This window comes from Rhinolophus sinicus, linkage group LG05 (genome assembly GCF_036562045.2).
Source record: "Rhinolophus sinicus isolate RSC01 linkage group LG05, ASM3656204v1, whole genome shotgun sequence".
Lineage (NCBI taxonomy): Eukaryota > Metazoa > Chordata > Mammalia > Chiroptera > Rhinolophidae > Rhinolophus > Rhinolophus sinicus.
In genome coordinates, this window is record NC_133755.1 from 28460200 (window position 1) to 28475155 (window position 14956).

The window sequence follows — 14956 nt, forward strand, 5'->3', positions numbered from 1 at the left end:
GGCGGGAGGGAGGCAAGTGTCAGGCCGATGTGCGGCCCGCGAGGGGCCGGGGTCGGGGCCGCCGGGGCCATGCGCACGAGCTGGGCAGGGGGCCGGCGGGGCGCAGAGCGGAGCCGCCTCGGAGCCTGAGCCTCCCGGGGCCGGGGCCGGGGAGCCGCGCGGGGCCGGCCGGCCGGGGGGAGGGGAGCGATGCGGCGCCGGCGGGCGGCGGTGGCCGCGGGTTTCTGCGCCTCCTTCCTGCTGGGCTCCGTCCTCAACGTGCTCTTCGCACCGGGCTCGGAGCCTCCGCGGCCAGGCCAGTCCCCCGGGCCATCGCCAGCCCCGGGCCCGGGCCGTCGCGGGGGCCGCGGGGAGCTGGCCCGGCAGATCCGAGCGCGCTACGAGGAGGTGCAGCGCTATTCCCGCGGGGGCCCCGGGCCGGGGGCTGGCCGGCCGGAGCGGCGGCGCCTGATGGACCTGGCTCCGGGCGGGCCGGGCCTGCAGCGTCCCCGGCTCCCGCGGGCCCGGCCCCTGCCCGACGGCGCCCCGGGCTGGCCCCCGGCTCCCGGCCCGGGTTCCTCCGGCACGGGCCCGCGCCTGGGCTGCGCCGCGCTTCGCAACGTGTCCGGCGCACAGTACGTGGGATCCGGCTACACCAAGGCCGTGTACCGGGTCCGCCTGCCCGGCGGCGCCGCGGTGGCGCTCAAGGCGGTGGACTTCAGCGGCCACGATCTGGGCAGCTGCGTGCGCGAGTTCGGGGTTCGGAGGGGCTGCTATCGGCTGGCGGCCCACAAGCTGCTCAAGGAGATGGTGCTGCTGGAGCGGCTGCGGCACCCCAACGTGCTGCAGGTACGAGGGTGGCGGTGCGGGGATGAGGGTGCTGGTTGGACGTGCCCAGGACGGGTCACTCTGGCTGGAAGAGAACCCTTGGTCTTATAAATAAGAAAACGGAGCCCCAGTGACTGTGTCCAGGTTAACCTAGGAGCGGAACCCGGACCATGAGCGTTTCCCACTGCACCATCCTACCTTTCACTCCTGGGTTTCTCAGCCTCCACACCATATCCCTTGAAGACAGAAGCCAGGATAGAGGGTGGGAGGTCTGTGAGGACTCAGCACCCTGTTTCTGGCTGAAACTAGGGTGTTGAACACCAGGGAAATGACCCCAAGCCAAGAGGCCGGACAGCGGTCATCCCTGAATCAGGAGATCCCAACTGCAGTGGTAGGGTCCCCTTTCTTCATGGAATCTGACCCCCACTTTTCTCAACTTCCAAAAAGTGACTTTCTGATTTTGAAGATGGGATGGGACATTGATGGGGTTGGGAAAGGCTAGAAAGAGACCCTGTGTCCAGCTAGATTCCCAGAGACTATCTCCACCCGCTACCACACCCAGAAACCACTGGAGGGGCAGGAGGGAATTGGGTAGTAGGCCAGAAAATGCACAGCCCTTCCCAGAGGTGACCATGGGTTTTTCCAGGCCTTCAAGTGGACCTTTGAACCATTGGGGAAGCCTTGGGGTCTTAACTCAGTGGCTCAGGGGACAGGCTGAGGGCCTGAATGTCACATTATCTGAGTAAACATGATCAAGAGGCTGAAAGATTGAGAAGGCCAGATGCCTAGGTTCCCACTAAATGGGACTCTGTCTCTCCTGTTCATTGGGGTGTGGGACGGGGGCAAAGAAAAAGATGAGTCCCCTCCAGGCTAGACTAAGAGAGTGGGCCTCTCACGTCCCAGCACTGCCCTAACACACCCACTTTCTCCTCCCCTCCAGCTCTCCGTCCTTGAGTCGGCCTTAGGATTAGACAAACCGTTCCCTTTGCACATGTCTGAGCAGACTAAGAGGGGAATCCCTGACTGCTCTTGGCCTCGTGAACATAGGTTGTATGCAGATTCCCCAGTGGAGGAACCTTGCCCACACCTTCCACCTCCTAGTCCATTCAAATTAACCTTTCTGCACCCAGCAGAACTGATCAGAAACCCAGGAGTCCCTCCCCCCCTTTCCTTACTAGTATGGACCCCAGGCCTGGGTGGGTATTGCAGAATAGGAGAAATAGGCCAGAGAGCTATGTGTAGTCCTGCTGATTCCTGGTCTCCGCAGGCTAGCCCAGCCCTGATCAGACACTTGTGACCCGGTTCTGGGACCCGAACTGGTTGCAGGTCAGGCAGAGCCAATAGTTGTGGGTGGTTATGCTTATTTGCATGGCTGACGCTGGAGCTTCAGGGAGTAAGTGGCTGGTTACGTGGCCATTCTAACTGGGAGGATCTTGTTCTCTTCCCTTCCCCGGGGCTCTTGGAAACCCCCACTTTTTGGAAACCTGGGGTGTCAGCCAGATTCTGAGGTGGTAGAGAAGGTCTTGAGTGACTTAGCAGGACATTAAGTATCAATTGACTCAAGACGCCCCTCTCTTTAGACAGGTTTGAGGTTTGATTTGCTTTCCTGTCTCTTAAGGAGCTTCTCCGTCCCTCACCCACCCAAACTCCCTAACAAGCAGCTAGCTAACTGCCCCACCCATACTGCAGGATGTCCTCCACTTGAATGTCAGGTCCCCAGCACAATTCTCAAGGTGCCAAAGAAAAAAATTACAGCTGAATAGTTTTCATCCATTCCGTCACTAAACGAAGACTGGTCCCTAGGGCACAAGTGTTATAAGGTGGATAAGGTCCCAGGTCCTTTCTGTTGGGGGAAAGATGAGAAACTACCATTACAGAGAGGCAGGAGTCCCTTAGTGTGAGTTCAGGAACTGCTTTTGGGATGGGTCTCACCCATTTTTATCCCCCAATCCTCAGAGCACTGTCCCTTTGGTTTCTTCCGCAATGCCACCTCTGCTGCCAGGAAAGCCTGTGGTAGGGTCTTCTTGCTCAGGAGGCTTCAGTGAGGGTGCGCAGGGAACTAGAAATAGTGTTGTTTTAGTACCTCTCAATCGTTTAAAATTTCAAAACTGTTTGACTGTTTGCTGAGCTAGGGAGGAGCCAGAGAACATTTCTTAGAGTTCCCGCTCCCCCAGGCTGCCCGAGGCCCCCTCCCCTACTCGGGCAGCCCCAAAGTTGGTACTGTGGGTTCTAATAGAAAATGCCCAGGATAGCATGTTCCACGGGGCACCTTCCAGCACTCACTCTGGTCTCTAGGGACTGCCTGGGTGAGATCTCTCTACCCATCTTCTGTGTCCCCTCCCTACCTCACCTCTGATACACACACACACACACACACACACACACACACACACACACACACACACACGCCCTCCCTCCCTCCCTCACGTAATGGAGTCCTCTATAGCCCAGGGTCAAAGGGCGCAAGGGTCTTACCTCCCCCCCCACCTCTGTTGTCCTGGAGCCTCAGGCCTCAGATGGGGCCCCTGGCCTGCTTGGACCCAGATTCTGGCCCTGCTAGAGTATATTTCTTCTCCCAAATGAACAAAAGATGAGACTGAAATGCTCAGCCTCAAGCTTCCTGGGGGGGTTAATGGTGTCTTTTTATTTTTTCCTGAGGGGTGTTGATTAATACCTCGTTAACAGCGCATTTAACGACCTCCGGGTGTTTAATAACCTTCAGAAGTTTCCCACAAAGGCTCAGACTCTGGGCAAGAAAATGAGAACCAGGCCCCAGGGCTGCTCCCCTTACCTTCCCCCGCCTCACCAGGGTCTGGGGCCTCCCTGGGCTGATTTGGGAAATGGGGGGGGGGCGGAGAAAAGAGGGAAGAAGAGGGTACCTGGGACTGTCCCCAGATCCAAGTCACAGTCCTAGGGATCTGATGGCGGACACTGAGTGGTGCCTTCCCTTGTGCCAGCAGGACTGGGACAGCTGACTCCAGGGACGGGGAGCTGCAAGGGCACTCCTGGGATGGAATGGGGCACTCAAGGGCCTGGAGTGGAGCTGGGAAGGGTTTGAATGATGTCATGAAGGGTGACGCTATACAGGGACATCTAGCCGGTGGGCTTGGTCCCCCTGCCACCCCACATCGTGCAGCTCTCCCTTCTCCCTACTCTGCCCTGGACAACCCGGCCTTTATGTTCCTACCCCACAGGGTGCTGGTTGTTTTGAGCATAGTCTGACCCCAGGTCACGTGGAGTACAGAGGAAGAGGCTGAGAGAAACAAGGTTCTCTGTGGATGCTGGTTTAGGTGTTAGTGACAAAGTCAGGCTGGGCTTCCCAAAAGTCCCGGACCAGCTTAGCTGTACCAAGCCCCTCCCCGGATCATATGGAGTGGGCAGGCCCGGTGACCATGCCCCCAAAGAACTGACCTTCCCCAGGAGCCGGCTCCTACTACCACCCCCATTGATATTTGTGGCCCCTGCCCCCCAACGTATGCAGAGAACACCTAAGGATATGCCCCCTAGATGCTTTGTTCTTATCAGTGCTTGTAACCAATCCCCAGGGAGCTTGCTTCTCCTCCCACAAGACCTGAGCAGAGTGAAAATAAAGCTGCCAGAAAGTGGAAATGATGAGGAATAGACAAGGATTGGAGCAGGGGAGGAGATATAATAACCATTTGCTGGCTAGTCGATTAGCAAATGGTATTCTTGGAAAGAACCATGCTGTAGAATTAAAAAGACATAAATTTAAATCCTAGCTCCTGTATTTATTCACCGTGTGGCCTTGTGCAAGTAACTTAACCTCTCTGAATTGGTTTCCTAACATGTAAATTGGAGATAGTAATAGTCACTACTATGCTCATTTGAGGTTATTACAAGAATTCAGTTATACATGTAAAACATGGAGCACAATGCCTGGCTTGTGGTTAACACGTGGTAGCCAGACCGGCCCATTTACCTGAGTGGCAAGAGGTAAGGGGTTCATATAGTCAGTAGGAACTCTGAGGGCAGAGGGCAGGCTTCCCAGGCAACACTGCTATTCTCTTCTGGGCTGAGCTAAATCAGAGGCCTGGGGATGGCCGGGAAGGGATGCTGGGACAGAGGGAGGGGGCATATGACAGCCTCGCCCTGCTCTGTCCCCACCCCTACCCTGTAACCTAACGACTCCCCCTGGGCCTCCCAGCTCTATGGCTACTGCTACCAGGACAGCGAGGACATCCCCGACACCCTGACCACCATCACGGAGCTGGGCGCCCCTGTGGAGATGATCCAGCTGCTACAGACGTCCTGGGAGGATCGATTCCGAGTGAGCAGGGAGGGGGGGCCCGGGCCCCAGGCTCCTTGCTGGGATGGTTCTCCCTTAGAAGGCCAGCCCTCCAGAGCAGCTTTGATGCCTCCTCAGGGGAGGGAGAGAGAGGGAGATGGAGCAAAGCGGACTCGGCCATCGGCCAAGAGGTTAAAAAAAGAAGCAAGACATAGATGACCCTGACTTTTTGTGTGCTCTTCTACACACACACACACCCCCTCCACCAACACACACTGTCAGCCTGACTGCAGAAGGGCCAGTGTCCTACGACTAGAAAAGACCTTCAAGCCATCTTGACCCTCCCTCTCTTTCCATACACAGGACCATACTAACATGCAAGTTCAGGGAGGAGATCCCTTATCCCCAGACGTCCCTGCTGCCCACTTCCCACTTACTCCATGTTACATTCAGGGTCAGGCCAGACAAGGGTTACTAGAAAGTCACTTGCTTGCTCTGTAAGGCCCCTGGCCTCAGCCTTTAGTGAGCACTGGGGCCTCGAGGAGAATGGCCAGCCCCCCCCCCCCCCCCCGAGCTAAGTGTGGAGCCCTGGAGTCCCCAGGTCCCAGCCCAGGACAGGAGCAGTGAGCAGCCTTGTGTCTGCCCCTCAGATCTGCCTGAGCCTGGGCCGCCTCCTCCACCACCTGGCCCACTCCCCGCTGGGTTCGGTCACTCTGCTGGACTTCCGCCCCCGACAGTTTGTGCTGGTGGATGGGGAGCTGAAGGTAACGGACCTGGACGATGCACGGGTGGAGGAGACGCCGTGTACAAGCAGTGCCAAGTGCATACTTGAGTTTCCAGCCAGGAACTTCACCCTGCCCTGCTCAGCCCAGGGCTGGTGCGAGGGCATGAATGAGAAACGCAACCTCTACAATGCCTACAGGTGACTTCCACCCCCACTCAGGAAGGACAGTGCAAGAGAGTGGGCCGGGGAGGGCATGGCTGGGAGAGAGCCTCACAGGTCCTGGAGGGCAGCCAGAGCCCCAGGCTCAGCCCTGACCAATGAAGGAGCAGGGGCCTGGAAAGGCTTCCACCGAGGCAAGAAGAGAACATTCAGGCTCTTGCTGGTGAGGCTAAAAATAGCCAGCTCCAAGGAGAAATCCGGGTTGGGGGTGGCAGCTGGAAGCTTCTTAAAATAGTGTCAGACTCAGAGCCTCAGGCCACTGGCACTGGCCCTGCCTTGTCCTCCCCTGGCCCTTCACCTCTGGAAGCTCCTCGCTGGGCCCCAGCCATGGGTCTGACACTTGTCAGTCAGCCAGGGGGTAATGTGGGGCTGAGCTGGGGAAAACAGACCTCAGATTTCAGTTGGGTATGAAGTTGGTTGTGGCCTTAGCATGTGCCCCCGTCCTCCGATGCGAGTAGCCTCCATGGTACATTCTGGGGACACGCCTAGTTGGCAGACCCGGGGGATCAAGCTCCCTGGCCAGATTCTATCCCAAAGTTGGCGTAGAGGAAGGATGCGTCCCCAAAGGCTGGACCACTGAGCCCCTGGTTCTCTCTGTCCCAGGTTTTTCTTCACATACCTCCTGCCCCACAGTGCCCCACCCTCACTACGGCCTCTGCTGGACAGCATTGTCAATGCCACAGGTGAGGTCTCCAGGGCCCAGCTGCTTCCCTTTGCCCTGCCCCGCCCCCAGCACATGTGGGGACAAGAATGACCCAGGACAGTGCATGGTCCAGAAAATGTCATTTACCAAAGTGGCATTCTGTGGCAAACCCCCTCCCCCCTCCCCGGGTCATCTGGGCCCAGGCTCCAGAGGGAGAGAGGGAAAGGCCGCTGGCTGCCTACCTAGGGGAGGGGTAGGAGCCCATGTTCCCTCTCATAGCCACACTGAATCTTGCAGGAGAGCTCACCTGGGGGGTGGACGAGACCCTGGCCCAGCTGGAGAAGGTGCTGTATCTGTACCGTAGCGGGCAGTATCTGCAGAACTCCACAGCAGGCAGCAGAGCAGGTGAGTGCCCTGGCAGGGATCCAGGGGCTGGGAGATGGGGAGCAGATGGGAAGGTGAGTGAGCCCCCATCTGCTACCTGGGCTAAGTGGTCATCAGCTCGCTAAGGCTCGCTTGGAGTGATGCACAGAGAATGCTGACTGAAGCCTTCACTTGGAGGCTTCTCATCTCTGGCTGAACTAGAACAACTATAATTTGGCCTCACACTGCAGGGTAGGGACAGACACCCCTTCTATGGGTGGCTCCAAACCCCACTATGTACTGTGTGACTTACACCTTGGGCCTCACTCCTCATCTGTGAATTGGGTTTAGTATTACCTGCCTCACAAAATTCTTATGGGGATGACATACCAGGTGAAGCGTGTGAAAGCAATTAACCCAGTTCCTATTCCACAGCTCAGCTGGAACACAACATATGTTTGCTTCTCTTTCTTTCCCCTACCCTTGTGGGGCTAGGAGGGGGGCTGGAAGAGGAGGGGGCTCCACACTGAAACCAGTCCAGAAGCCCCAGAGCATGGGGAGAAGTCTAGCCACTGCTTATGGGCTGTGGTCCCTCCACTGAGGCCCTGGGGTTTAACTGGTGGGCAGGGGGATGAGGCTTGGGCAGCCTCTGTATTCAAGGAGCTCCGGCCAGTCTTAGGGGTAGGGGAGCCCTCGTTAGCCCTGTAAATAAAGTTTAACGAGGTGAACAATGGCTGGCTCTGTCCCTTAGGACGCCGTTTATGGGGCTGTAAATCACAGCCAGCCCTGGACTTTGGTCTAGTCCCTGGTAGAAGAAGGAGGCAGGAGGGCGGGGTGACCAGAGGCCCAGGGTTTCTGCATTATCAGTCCAGAGCCGGGCTCCGCAGTCCGCGGGAAAGACTCGGGTGAACAGGCAGTCTGCCGCTGAGCCGCTTCCTGATGGAGGCGATTTCAGAGGCTCTTCTGTGTAATGAATGGGGGGCGCTCAGGTTCTTCCTCCAGCCTCCTCCCTAAACACTCAAGGTGTGGATTCCCAAATGGTAATTTGTGTGTTTTACATTCATTTGCATGCCTCTTAACTTCAGAAATCCCTGCCTGCCCCCCACCAGGGAGGCTTCCCTAACCTCTCCCCAAGGCCAGGAGGAAGTAGGACCAAGGAAGTAGCATGCTCTAAGCTCATGCTACTCTATTTGTGGTTGGCAGAGCAGTAGCATCAGAAGCTGGTGAGAAATGCCAATTCTGAGGCCCCACCCCAGACCTTCTGAATCAGAGTCTGCATCTTAACAAGATTCCCTGGAGACTCACAGACACAGTGAAGTGTGAGAAACCCACTGTAAATGTCCAACATGTCCTCACCTCAGCAACCAACCTGGACGGCCAGTGGCTCTGGGTGGCATTGTGTGCTGCCTGAGCCAGCTGCATGCACTTAGATTTGGGAGATGTGTGTCTCCCCAAAACTAAATCTGAGCCTTGCCTTTACTGAGGGGTCAGCCCAGTTTCACAGTGGTAGCTGCCTTTATCTCCGTGCGAGGGGAACTGGGCTGGATTTTAGCTTTCTCCTAGGAAATGAGTCTTACTGCACTCTTCAGAAAATGGCCCATCCCTCACCCCTGGGCACACCGAGTTCTCATCTGAGCTCCATCCCCAACCCACAGAATACCAGCACCTTCCCCACAGCACCATCCCCCAGGAAGACTACCGCTGCTGGCCGTCCTACCACCACGGAAGCTGCCTCCTTTCCGTGTTCAACCTGGCCGAGGCCGTGGACGTCTGTGAGAGCCATGCCCAGTGCCAGGCCTTCGTGGTCACCAACCAGACCACCTGGACAGGTGAGTCCATGGGAAAGGACATCCTGAGGGAGGTGACTGGACTTCCCTGGAAGAGACTGACAGGTAGTGTCCCCCACCAGAAGCCAGAGATGATGAGAAGACAAGAAGGCTGAGATGATGAGACAAATACATGTGTCCTCAAGGCAGTCACATTAGGAGGAGCCCTGCCTCCAGGGAGAGAGAGATCCAAACTTATTCCTTCTCACCTCTGCCCCCAGGTCGGCAGCTGGTCTTTTTCAAGACAGGATGGAGCCACATGGTCCCTGATCCCCATAAGACCACGTATGTGAGGGCTTCTGGCTGACGTCTCTGAGGGCTCAGCTGACCAGCTGACCATCCCGGCCAGCTGGGCTTGCCGATGGAGGGAGACTTGCACTCGCAGCGCCGTATGTCACCTGGGAAACCCTGCAGACAAGGCTGACCTCCCAGACAGACCGAGGTGACCAGGACAACGTGCAATAAAGCCAAATGTTAAAATGTGAGTTTACCAGTCTAGATATGGGACTGCTGGCTCCAGGGCCAGGAATTGTGGGGGCTGACTGCCTCTCCAACCCTCTGGACTGCCAGGAAGGCTCAGGCTGGTCTCCACTGGGGGACTCTGCCCCTCACTGGGACAATTCCACGGGCAGCCCTATCACTGTGTCGTGTGAGAATGTAGCCAAAGCCCCGGCTGCTGCTGCTCTTGCTACAGGTGCCATGGCCTAGTGGGGGCTGCATGGGGACAATCGGTCATGGAGTGTTCTCTTCTCTGAGCCCCGGACGGGAGACTTGACAGGATGCTCCGGGAAGTCAGTGATTCTGCACCTGGGGAGGCTACCTCTGGCCACAGACCGGGGGTGCTCACGGGCCAGCCCAGGGGTTGGGGCAGGGGAGCACACATGGTATGAGCCAAGATGTGGGGTTGAGGAGCAGGTTGCGGTTTGAGCCAGGACCTGGGGTGGGGGTGGGGCCGGGGCCTTTCTGCCTCATTTGCTTTCAGTGAAAGCCACAAAACAGCCACAACCAGCCTCTCCCCCCTCCTGGAGTTTGTATATCCAGAAGCTTTTGTACTTCTTGTTCATTCAAATGTTTATTTTTGTAAAAAAAAAAAAATCAGTCAATTAATAAAATGATGTTTCACGGCAAGGCCTCTTCCCAACCCAGTTTCTTGGGCTGACTGACTTGTCCACAGTTGTGTCTTTGGTATATGTTTGTAGGGAGAGTGTGTCACGGGGGATGACCTTTGAGGGAGTGAAACTTCCACAACAAACACTGACGTCGGCAAAATGTGCTCAGGCCCTGCTCCCATGGTGCCCACGTCCCTCCACAGCCATCTACATCCAAGTCCCAACAAAGGACATAAGGGACTCCTTCCCCTAAGGTTTGGATTTTAACATATATCAGCTTCTTATATGCAGAGCCTTTACCCAAAGAAGGGATGTCCTAATGGTGGGATGTCAGCTGCGTCGGGGGACATGGAGCAACCTCCAGTCACGTCAGCTTTGCCTCCACACAGGGTTGGGCCTGACCATTGGATACTTTTCCTTTTCAAAGCCTTTCTCTGAGCAAGAAATATATGGAAAGTGGAGAGAAAGGAAGGTCGAAGGAAAGAGCAGCCCCCTCTTCCTGGGTTTTAGGAGGGAGGGTGTAGCCATGGAAGGTCCAAGTCTATACAAGCCCAGAACGAAAAAGGAGACCTAAGGGTTCAAGACCATACTGAGACCAGAGAGAAACCCAGCATGGATGCAAGTCTTCTAACCCGAAGCCCCACATCTTCTCTCCTGTACACCATTCTGCTCCTAGAATATTCTCAACGTGCACAAACCTTTGAGGGATTTAAAAAGAACCACACTTGAACTCTGAACTCAGTTTCTCCTCAACAGATGTGGTGGGTGTAATTTCTCACATACAAGCTGTCCTTGTAGTTCTAAGTGTTGGAGGAACTGATTTTAGCTCTGGCGTCCTCATGGACACCACTCGGACCCTCCACCACCATGCCCGACCCACAGAGCCCACATCTTGCCTCTGGCTACCTGGGCTTGGTGGTTGTGGTGGGGGGAGGGCCAAAGCTTCCACAGAACCTCACGCCATGACTCAGCCAATCCATATCCTGCCACGGTCATCACCCTCAGTCCCCGCCCCTCCAAGGAGGACTCAGCTATCATCAGCCTCCAGACCTCTTTCCTCAGCTGAATTCATGCACTACAACACGTATAGCCTGTCCCATGCCCTCTGTTTTCCTCCAACTACCAACCAGTCTGTGGGGGCTCTGAGAGCAGGAGGAAACACATTACGGTGCTGGGCCCAAGGGGGTGCCACGGGGCTGGGGTGGGAAGGTCGGAGGGGGGGTCTGTGCAGTCCAGAGGGAAACAAAGAACCTGCTTACAGTCATCAGAGATGCTCCTAGGGCTCAGTGAGGAAAGAGAAGGCTGAAGATGAACCAAGCACTGCCTTGTGGGCTTCTGGAAGTTTCCAGATGAAGGCTTATTGGCCCATGGAAAGAGACAGTCTCTGGCCTCAGTGAGGTTGGTTATCATTCCAAATTTACAGACCTGAAAACTGAAGCCCAGGTCACAGCTGCTAAGGAATTTAGTGAGCATTGAAATCTATCCCTAAGTTCCAAGCCTGTCCCGGAGGGGAGAATTACAGCCAGAGGAATCTAAGATAGAGTTAGGGAGCCCTCGCTTACTTGAGGTATGTGACAAACTAAAATGGAGGTCCAAAGTGCATAAAATCTTTTTAGCAAGACTCACCCACAAGTGGCTGAAGGGATGGTACATAGCTTCTTCCTCCTGAGTGAACCTTGCCTCAAAACCTTCTCAGGGCAAAAATGGCCAGGCTCAGTCCTATAGAGTAGAGAGAAAGGACATTTGCAGCTGGGAATGGAGGGGTGATGGAGGGCCCTAAAAGGAAGGAGATAGCGCGTGAGAGCCCGAGGCAAAATCATTTCTCCCCTTAGATGGCCATTTACATGTAACCACCTGTCTCCCTGGAAAACCTTCAGTTCCTGGGTACATTCTGTCCCCTTCCTGCGGAAGTCAGACACCCCACCCCCCCAAAGTCCATGTTCTTTCCGCTCCACTGCACAGCCAGCAATACCCAGGTATAGTGAATGAAAGAAATACATTCACCCGACTGAAGCCTAAGGTGGCGGTGCCAGAGGAGGGAAGCCAGCGGTGGGTCCTCTCCAGGGCTGCGGAGGTAGGAAGCAACACAAGAGGGCTGCGCTGCTGTTGGTACCCCATGCGGCGCTGCAGGAATTCTGGCCTGTCCTGCTTTTGCTCACTGTGATCTGGGTCAGGACAAGTCCCTGAGCCTCCGTGTCCTCATCTGCAAATTTCAGATTCATAATATCTGCTTCACGGGAGTGTTATAGGGATTGAATGAAATTATGGACGTAAAGTTCTTAGCCAGTGTCAGCAAACAGTGAGTGCTTAGGAAATACTGGCTGATACTGTCATTGTTATTGTTATAAATGAGCTGAGCCCTCAATGCTTACCTACCACCTGGCCTGGAAGAGTATCCAGGTCAGCTGGGGACGACTGTCCCCACACCCCACCCCCCTCAGCACCCACAACAAGAAACACTGCCTCCGCCTGGAGGAGGTGGAGCCCAGCTCTCTGGGTCAGTGCCCTGGGAGTTGAGTGTGTGGCAGACAGAAGGAGGAAGAGGATTAACATGAAAGCAGAAAATGGGATTAAGAGGCCTCAGGAAAATGTGCCCACACACCCCCCATCATGACAACAGATTTTGCTTTCATTCTGTGGCTTCTGGAGCCCAGAGCATGTAAGGCTTGGTTGCCCTCTGCTCCCAGGGACAAAGCTGAAAAGAGCCACGGTGGACTCAGTGCACGAGACTACTCAGTCTGCTAGGAAGAGAGGCCCGGCTGCCTTCATATGCACTTGCTCATTTCATCCCTATGGCAGCAATGTGAGACAGGTGATGGGTCAGCGAGGTGAGGAGCCAGGATTCAGGCCTAGGTGATTGTACCTAAAAGCAGGCATTCCTTCCTTCCTACCCACTATCTCACACAGGAGCACAGCACCTCCTAAAGATCAATGACCGACTCAACCCTGCCACTTTCCTTGGGAAGGATTCCCAGACTCACAACCTGCCTTTGATGGGAAGCCCAAAGGGCAATTGAAGGAGACCAGGTCTGCCTGTCCGGCATCAACCTGTAGAGATGAGGATGTCCCCAAAGAGCCCAGCCTTTGTGAAGGATCCCTGTGAGTGCTGTCATGCAGGGCTTTTATTCTCCTGTGAGTCCAGGCCAGTGCTGCCCCCTTGGATGGAGAAAGTGCTTCATCAGTCCCAACTATGTAAAGGAGACAGACCACAGTATTTCCTAAAATTACCTCTCAAGCTCTAGAGGATCCTTGATGACAGTGTAGGGGGATGTTTATTCTCCCACCCCATGCCATAAACCCTTTCGGCATCCTTTTCTTAGGACTATGATTCCCTGTCCTCCTGCCCCATCTCACCCAGCCCCCCCACCTCCTCTGACTTGCCCTCTGCTGGCCTCATTCCACTTCCAGATGTCTCTCCTGAGGTGCTGTGACAAGACCTCCTCACTCTATCATTCAGGGTCCCAACAGGAAATCGAGAGCACAATGAAAATACGATTAATTTACAAATGTGTGGGTACAGGGGAACCCCAAGGGATAGTGCTGTAACCTGGGGCTAGTAGCAATAGAGCGGATACCATCTCTACCCAAGGGGGTGGGGGTCTGTTACCAGAACCCAGAAGAAGTCAAGTGACCAAAAGACAGCCAGGCAGGTGACCTCACAAGGAGAAAGTCAGAAGGACATACTCTTGCCGAACTCTCCTCCCTCCCCCGACTCCCATCTCCTGCGGAGCTCTCCATTGGTCAAACCTACTTGAAGCCAGAGGGAGCTGAATGTGAGGTCCATAATCGTCAGGCCACTGTGACGGAGACCAGGGGAAGAAGGGGAGAGAGCAGATCAGGAGAGGCAAGGAGAATACTCCCAGCACACTGCCCCACTTCACATATGAGCTTTCGTTGGGCTTGAGGGGAGGACAAGAGAAGCCTTTCCTTTTCTGTGCCCAGTTCTATTCTTAAATGTTCAACTACTGTTTGGTTGAAAGAACACATTGCGCCCACATCTCAGCGTGCATTCTCATCAGGGGCGCAAGCAACCCCAAGGAGACAAAACTTGGCTCTTGGGAGAGGAAAAAAGCCTTAGCAATCACAATGGCTTGTATGACCTTCCAAGAGCCACAGTATATAAACAGATATACAGTATAACCATGCTATTAAAATTTCCTGAGGGTGGTAGCAATTAGAAAAAATATCCACAAGAGTGCTTAGCAGGGGGCAATAATGAAAAATAGGTTAAGAAACACTGGATTGGGCCGGCCCGGTGGCTCAGGCGGTTAGAGCTCCATGCTCCTAACTCCGAAGGCTGCCGGTTCGATTCCCACATGGGCCAGTGGGCTCTCAGCCACAAGGTTGCCGGTTCAACTCGTCGACTCCCGCAAGGGATGGTGGGCAGCGCCCCCCGCAACTAAAATTGAACACGGCACCTTGGGCTGAGCTGCCGCTGAGCTCCCAGATGGCTCAGTTGGTTGGAGCGTGTCCTCTCAACCACAAGGTAGCTGGTTTCGATTCCTGCAAGGGATGGTGGGCTCTGCCCCCTGCAACTAGAAACGGCAACTGGACCTGGAGCTGAGCTGCACCCTCCACAACTAAGATTGGAAGGACAACAACTTGACTTGGAAAAAAGTCCTGGATGTACACACTGTTCCCCAATAAAAAGTCCTGTTCCTCTTCCCCAATAAAATTAAAGAAAAAAAAAAAAGAAAGAAACACTGGATTATGGTGACCTATAACCTTTTCTTGGGTTGTCACTGAAAGCTTCAAATCTGTCACCCTCAAAAGTATAGTTTATACTATATATACTAATACACTAATATTTCTTTAAACTGCTCATATATATGTTTAGACATACTCTCTGTGCAGTTCATAATAAAAACAAAGTGCAATTTGAATTATTTTTCACCTAGTGCTTTATTCACTGTACCCTTGCCCGTGGCAAATATGTTGGGCCACTCCCGAGCCTCCTGCATGTCCCCATAGTTTACAGCTTTTGGTTAGTATTTCCCTACACAGAAGAGCTCATTGTCA

At 54.8% G+C, this 14956-nt stretch overlaps 1 protein-coding gene across 1 annotated transcript; it reads left to right on the top strand.

Moving 5' to 3' along the window:
• The first annotated feature begins 35 nt into the window (after positions 1-35).
• Positions 36-9969, top strand: PKDCC (protein kinase domain containing, cytoplasmic). Its single transcript, XM_019757071.2, has 7 exons — positions 36-828; positions 4973-5095; positions 5704-5975; positions 6600-6679; positions 6937-7044; positions 8658-8831; positions 9050-9969. Exons 1-7 carry the CDS (start codon positions 190-192, stop codon positions 9133-9135), a joined length of 1482 nt encoding a protein of 493 aa, XP_019612630.2. The 5' UTR covers positions 36-189; the 3' UTR covers positions 9136-9969.
• Positions 9970-14956: the final 4987 nt, after the last annotated feature.